Source organism: Chrysochloris asiatica, unplaced genomic scaffold, assembly GCF_000296735.1.
Source record: "Chrysochloris asiatica unplaced genomic scaffold, ChrAsi1.0 scaffold00031, whole genome shotgun sequence".
Lineage (NCBI taxonomy): Eukaryota > Metazoa > Chordata > Mammalia > Afrosoricida > Chrysochloridae > Chrysochloris > Chrysochloris asiatica.
In genome coordinates, this window is record NW_006408549.1 from 13097493 (window position 1) to 13104498 (window position 7006).

General features: G+C 38.1%; 1 protein-coding gene across 1 annotated transcript in view; it reads right to left on the bottom strand.

The window, feature by feature from the left end:
• Positions 1 to 157: 157 nt before the first annotated feature.
• SLC26A7 (solute carrier family 26 (anion exchanger), member 7) overlaps positions 158 to 7006 on the bottom strand; it is a 189540-nt gene continuing 182691 nt past the window's right edge. Inside the window, exons 16-18 of the mRNA XM_006859223.1 lie at positions 2066 to 2120; positions 1882 to 1985; positions 158 to 193 (exon numbers count right to left, since the gene is read on the bottom strand). Of these exons, the coding sequence (XP_006859285.1) occupies positions 158 to 193; positions 1882 to 1985; positions 2066 to 2120 (195 nt within the window). The remainder of the gene's footprint in view (positions 194 to 1881; positions 1986 to 2065; positions 2121 to 7006) is intronic.

The following is a 7006-nucleotide window of genomic DNA, read 5'->3' on the forward strand; positions in this document are numbered from 1 at the left end:
ACAATACAATAATCTGTTAAGTGAATCTTCCTACTAACAAAGATTTTAAAAAATTGTTGGCAAATTTTGACAAGCGACTATATGGTTACTAAGTTACATTATAGTTACTGTGGTAGAGGTCAATTGTGAGTCAAGGACTGGAATGCAGGAAAGGGTCTCAAACTTCACTGTGGTCACTGAGTTTGCCCACATTCTGAAATAAAAGAAATAAACATGTGCTACTAACTCTTGAACCGGTGCCATAGTGAAAGAACAGTAGTAACCGAGCAAACTGTCTAGTGGAGCTAAGAAAGTGGACTTGCTCTGAAGTAGGAGAGTGTAGCTGTTTAAAGCTCCAGGTCTTATACCAAATTCTGACTTTGAAAGTAACTCTCCCACTTATCACTGGTGTAACTTCCCTGGGAATCAGTTTCCTAATTTCTGAAAATGGTTATATAATAATATTGACCTCATAAGGTTGTGACAAACTCAGTGTCAAAAAATCTACTAGTTGAGTAAACTCCAACTCATAGTGACCCAATAATATATGAGAACAGAGTGGAGTCGTTCCATAAGATTTCTGAGACTGTAAATCTTTACAGAAGACACTCTCATCTTTCCACCTCTGAGAGACTGATGGGTTTGAACCTCCATATTTGTTCGTAGCCTGATGTTTAACTCACTGTACCACCAGACTAGTAATGAACATAAAGTCCTTAAAATATTCCTGAAATATAGCAAGTACTCAATAGATGGTTTTTGTTGTGGTAAGTGTATAATAAGGAGCTCTGGTAGCTTAGTGGTTACGAATCGGACTGCGAACCACAAGGTCAGCAGTTCGAAACTATGAGCTGTTCTGAGGGAGAAATTTGCAGCCTTGGAAACCCTGTACAGGGTTGCTATGAGTTGGAACCAACTCCACGGCACATAACAACAAGTGTATAATAATGATAATAATAACAGTGCTATTATTATTATTCTATAAATATATACTGTTCTGATTGAGTGTAATAGGAATGACTCTGGGGGGCACCAAATGCTGTTCTAGGGATGAGAAAAGGCAAAATGATGAAAAGTCGTAGAAAAATGACAGTAAGTCAAAGTTCTAGGAAAACTCTAAAATTAAATTATGAAGTCCAGTATTTGGAAAATAACACTGATATTTCAGATCAGAGATGTTCTGGGTTCTGCAAATAATATTCCCAGTGATGGCAAAATGAGCCTGTAGGCAGGGTATCATTGTTGTTAAGTGCTGTCAAGTTGGTTCCAACTCATAGGGTTTTTGAGGAGCAGTTGGTGGGTTTGAACCACTAGGCTTGCAGTTAACAGTTCAGTGCTTATCCTGTAGCACCACACCAGGACTCCAAGGGTACCATGGTGGTGGTGCGCCACTGAGTCAATTCCAACTCATAGCACCCCTGTGTAGAGTTTCCAAGGTTATAAGTCTTTATGGGAGCAGAAAGCCTCATCATTCTCCTGTGGAATAGCTCGTAGATTTGAACTGCTGACCTTTCAGTTAACAACCCAGCTCAGTTTGTAATCCACAACGTAAAAACTAGGAATTTTTGCATCTAAGAGAGGTAGATGAAAATTGCCAGCATAATTGCTGCTGAGAGAAGCACATATTTTATGGCAAGTGATTAGCACATAATTGGTGGTCACCAAATCCTCTAAATAGTGATATTGTTGGATTACCTAAATTATTAAGCAAGTGTTCATAACTGGCACTTCCCAGAAGGAGTGAGAATATTCCCTTACTTGTAACAAAAGACTCTGAGGGGGCGAATTTTAAGATAGCATTGAGATGTTAATGGAGTAATAGGCTAATATAAACAATACAAAGGCTTTGATACTACCTTCGCATTTTCCTCCAACACTTACATGTTAATTTGCTTGACTCACCTTATTTGAGTGAATGGTACTGATTGCAGCAGATACCGATTCAAAAAATATTTGTTTCTCTGAGTCTATGTTTCCACAGTACTTCACTGCTTTTATCAAGGAAGCTACAACAAAGCACAGGTAATGAAGATAGATGGAGTTACAAAATGATCCTATTCAAAGTTAGCTAAGGACACTCTCTTACCTGTGCAGTGGGCAAACAATATATCCACATTTCTGTTCTTACAGTCCATGTAAACCTGGAGGAATTGAAATTATACACCCATGATTAATTCGGGATAGGTGTCAGGAGAGATGAGATGGTTTTCAGAAGAAATGTGAAAATTTCTAACAATGATCTAAAAAGTCAATTTTTATGAAATCACACCACCAGAGGGAGCCATTGTTACACAGTCAGGCACACCCTGAGCCGCTTCTTTAGCTTGCTTTGCTGTTGTTATGTGCCGAGGAGTCTCAAAGCGACCCTGTACAGGGTTTCCGAGGCTGTAAATCTTTACGGGAGCAGAAAGCCTCATCTTTCTCCCGCGGAACAGCTGGTAGTTTCGAACTGCTGACCTTGCGTCTCGCAGCCCGATTCGTAACCACTACGCTACCAGAGCTCCTTTAGCAAATTAAAATGGATACACAGGGCATTCACCTTACTGCAATTAAATTTGTCTGTTCACATCTTCCACTTCATTTAATAATAATAATGCCATCAATTTCTTTCCCTATAAGAAAAATACAGATTCTTTCTCAACCTTTTTTATAGAATGTCAAGGACTTTGGGGGGAAAGTGATGAAAGCTTTAGACCTACTTCTCATAGTAACATATTACATTAATTTCACCAGATTTGTGGATGTGCTAAATGTTTGGTAAATTGAGAACCTCACTATAATCCAAGCTAAGCATGACTTCCTAACTTCTATTTTTAAAGGCCAATTAACATTAAAGATCCTAACTAATTTGCTTGAAATACTTTAGAGTCTTCTCTTGTTTAATTTACAGAAAATTTCATTTAGGAACAGTTTATTGATGGCCCTAGTCTTAAATTCATCCAGACTAAAGGTAGTCTATGAAACTGAGTGACAGTGAATCTAAATGTTTTAATAACAGGAGGATAGGGTTAATTATGTAAAAATGAGATACTTTGCATATGAAATGTATAAAGCTGCATTTCTAACACATTCTAAGGGTGTTCACAATATATAAAAAATATTTCCCCTTATATCCTTCCAGCAGTAACCAGTATTCTCTACTGGTATAGGAATGAGAAATGTTAGGAGCTGTGTCATTCTAAACATATATACCTGAATAAATAAATAAGTAAGTAAGTACACAGGTAGCTAAGTAGGTATAGTGATAAGTAGATAAATATTTACATAGAAGGAGATTTTACAATTGAATAAATGGTTCTGGTTTCTGTGAATTAAAATGATTAATTCAAGGTGACCTCTCAGTGTTTGCCTTTTTCTTAAGCTCAGTGGGGCACAAGCACAATGTTGTGGGTAGTTTGTTGGTGCTGATAAACATAATCTCAAGTTCGCTGACCTCTCAGTGTGCCAAATACAAGAATAAATAGAGGTCGCCCTGCTTCCTTCAACCTACAATTCCCAGGAGAACGTTCCTTTAACTAAAAGGACTAAGAAAACAATCCAGAGTGTGTGGTTAGAAAGTAACACATGTAACTTAAAAAATAAAAATCTCCTGGCTATCGTAGTCTCCATCCACCCTCCCTCAACTTGGCTAGAATTAAGGAATATTTAGCACCACTGATATTATTTACATTTTAAGAATTTACTTCTGCAAAATGAGACTAGCAGCTAACATTATTGAATACTTATTAACTGCTAGATACGTTCGTTTGTGCTTGATATGAAATGCATCATTCTTGAGCCTCATAACAACTTGATAAAGTGAGGATTTCTACTTCAAACCAATGTAGTATTTAGACCAAGGGTTTGTCTATCTCTTAAGTGGTAATTTTATAGCACTGAGGGATAAAGCACTGGACTGCAAAGTTGGTTTGAACCACAAGGTCTGTAGTTCAAACTCACCTGCTGCTCCTTGGAAACCCTATGCAGAGCTGCTATGAGTCAACAGCATTTTAACAACAACAAAAGTGTTAATTAACATGTATCATAATGTCATTGTGCTATTGAGTGCCGTGAGTTGACTGAACTCATAGTGATTCTATATGGTAGACTATAACAGAAGCAAATTACAAGTTCATTCTCCAGTGAAGGCACTGGGTAGATCTGAACCACCAATCTTTCAGTCCCCAGACAAGTGCTTAGCCATCGCATCACCAAGGATCCTTAATGCTATCTCATAACTGTGATAAAACAAGTCAGGTAGTAAGAAGGCAATTAAAAGGGCAAACTCTTTTCAAAACTGCCACATTTATATATTATTGTTGTCAAGTGACATTGAGTCAGTTCCAACTCATAGTGACCCTTCATAGGGTTTCCAAGGAGCAGCTGGCAGTTCAGTGTTTACTATATAGCACCATACTGGGAAGTGTTTATATATATGAATGAAAAACACCAGGTCAAACGTAAATATAATTTTCTGCCTATTTAAAAATAAACCACATCTGCTGGTTTATGTCATAATTTAACTGATATATACCATTTTGCAGACTATTAAACAAAACAAAGCCACTGCTATCAAGTCAGTTCTGTCTCACAGTGACCCGATATAGAGTTTCTGAGACTGTAAATCTTTATGGGAACAGAAAGTCTCATCTTTCTCCCTCAGAGTAGCAAGTAGAGTCTAACTGCTGACCCTGCAGTTACCAGTCCAACATATAACTCCCTACACCACCGGGGCTCCTATGTACAGACTACAGAGACTATTAAAATGAAATTTAAAAAAATAAAGTCCTTTCTCTACAGGCCCAGTCCCAAAATTGCTTGGACTTCTCTGAATTAAATCCTAAACTCAATGGGAATTTAAGAAATATATTTTCCCCTCTCTACTAACCCTAAGTCCTGATTTTCAATAATTGGAGAGGACAACCAATAAATATTCAAGCAAATTCAGAAACAAGTGTAAATGCAGTTAAATAAAAATATACATTTCTCTTGTTACATGCCACTGAATCAATTTCAACTCAAGAGACTGTATAAGGTTTCTAAGGCTGTAAATTTTCCTGGGAGCATAACGTCTCATTTTACTACTGTGGAGCAGCTAGCAGACTTGAACTACAGACGTTGTGATTCACAATTCAGTGTTTATCAAACAGAGCCAACATGCTCCCAAAATACACCTTGTTCTTGTTAAGTGCCGTCGAGTCTGTTCCGACCCACAGTGACCCTCCCTGTACAGGGTTTCCAAGGAGCAGCTGGTGAGCTTTAACCATTGATCTTGCAGTTCAAATGACTTTGCAGTCTAACAGCACCACACTAGGACTCCAAAATACACATACTAGCCTTTATATTCAAAGAACAATCCTAGTTTCATATTTCTCAAAATAGTATCCTTAAATTACCTATATCAGAATAATTTATTGTTTAAAATAATATTTGTAGATTAGAACCAAGACCCTAAAAGCTGCATTTTCAGAGAGCACTGAGGATGATCCTACATACACAAAAGTTTGTAAATAGTCCTCTAGACCATTATGACACAGAGTAAATCAAAATTCCAAACACGAGAAGTCCACAAATGAAGAGGAACTCTGTTTACATTCTAGATTTAGAGGCAAGAAGATAGAAAATATTCAGGTTGAATCTCAGGTCAAAATTATGCAAAACTTTTAGAGTGAACAACAAGAAAATAAAAGCATATTATATGGGGATGAGGCTGACCTGCCAAAAATAGATGCTAGGTTTAAAGTCTAGGATTTTTTTAAAATCAATTATTCTGCATAATCTATGTGCTTTCTGAATATCTGCTAATTCTGGAGCAAAGTCAGTATCGTACAGTATCACCACAAGGTGAGCAAATAACCTACAGTGGTCATTCAATACAAACCTTTCCGTTTGTGTTAAATGAATAAACTGAAATCCAGACAGACAGGTTTGATGATTTCCCCATGCTTCACAATTAGTGTGGCAGAGTAGAAACTCTTAGCTACTACATACTATGCGACTTCCCCTCCGCATGCTCCCACCCTTACCTTCACACGATGCCATGCTGAAGTTTACTACTATCCTATCTTGAGTTTGAAGTATTAGAAATGCCAAAGCAAAATCAAAATATAAATGAGCAGAGGCACACATTATGCAACCCCACACACAAAAAATCAAAATCTACAATGCAGTGCCTATAATGACTACTGATCTTAACTCTTTACAAGTCATTGTCAGTGTTTGTTAAGGGGTTCATTAGAACATGTTACTTATTGCCATTATCATTCATGGCTGTTGTTACTATTAAGTACCTTCAAGTGCGTTCTGACTCATAGCAACCCTGTAGAGGGGTTCCAAGAAGGGGCTAGTGGGTTTGAACTGCCAACCTTGTGGTTAGCAGTCCAGTGTTCATCCTAAAGCACCACACCAGGACTCTATTTGACTCTGTTTTCATATTTAACTACCATTAAAGTGTGGTGCTGTTGACTAATGCATCAGACTGCAAAGTCATGTGAACTGCAAGGTTGGTGGTTCAAGCTCACCAGCTGCTCCTTGGAAACGCTATACAGGGTTGCTATGGGTCGGATGGCACTTAACAACAACAAAGTGTTGCAGGTATACGATGGCAAAAAACAAAGAACAAGTCAGATTTCCACATCTGGCCATGATGAGAAGACAATACCACCACATAAAGACTATTCCATCCTCTACAAATAAGTAGAAAACTGGACAAAAATATATGAACAACTGTTTTCAGGCACTGGGTGACATACTGCATGGGACTCAGTGCTCTGAGAAAAGGACAACTGAGGTGAATCCTGTAATCACCTCAATTTTCTTCCACCACACCCTGCCTGGGCCATGCCAGGAAGAAGCGGATCCAAAGAAACTGCAGCACGCTCTCTGCTTTGATAGGAATTGGAGTGCAGGGAGGGATAGAGTAATGGAAAGGAGTTACACAGAGAAAGAGCTTCAGAACTTTTCTTAAGGTTTTGAGAAAGTCTTTAGCTGAATACCAGACTACCACACACAGTGGGTTGTTGTTGTTGTTGTTATGTGCCGTGGAGTC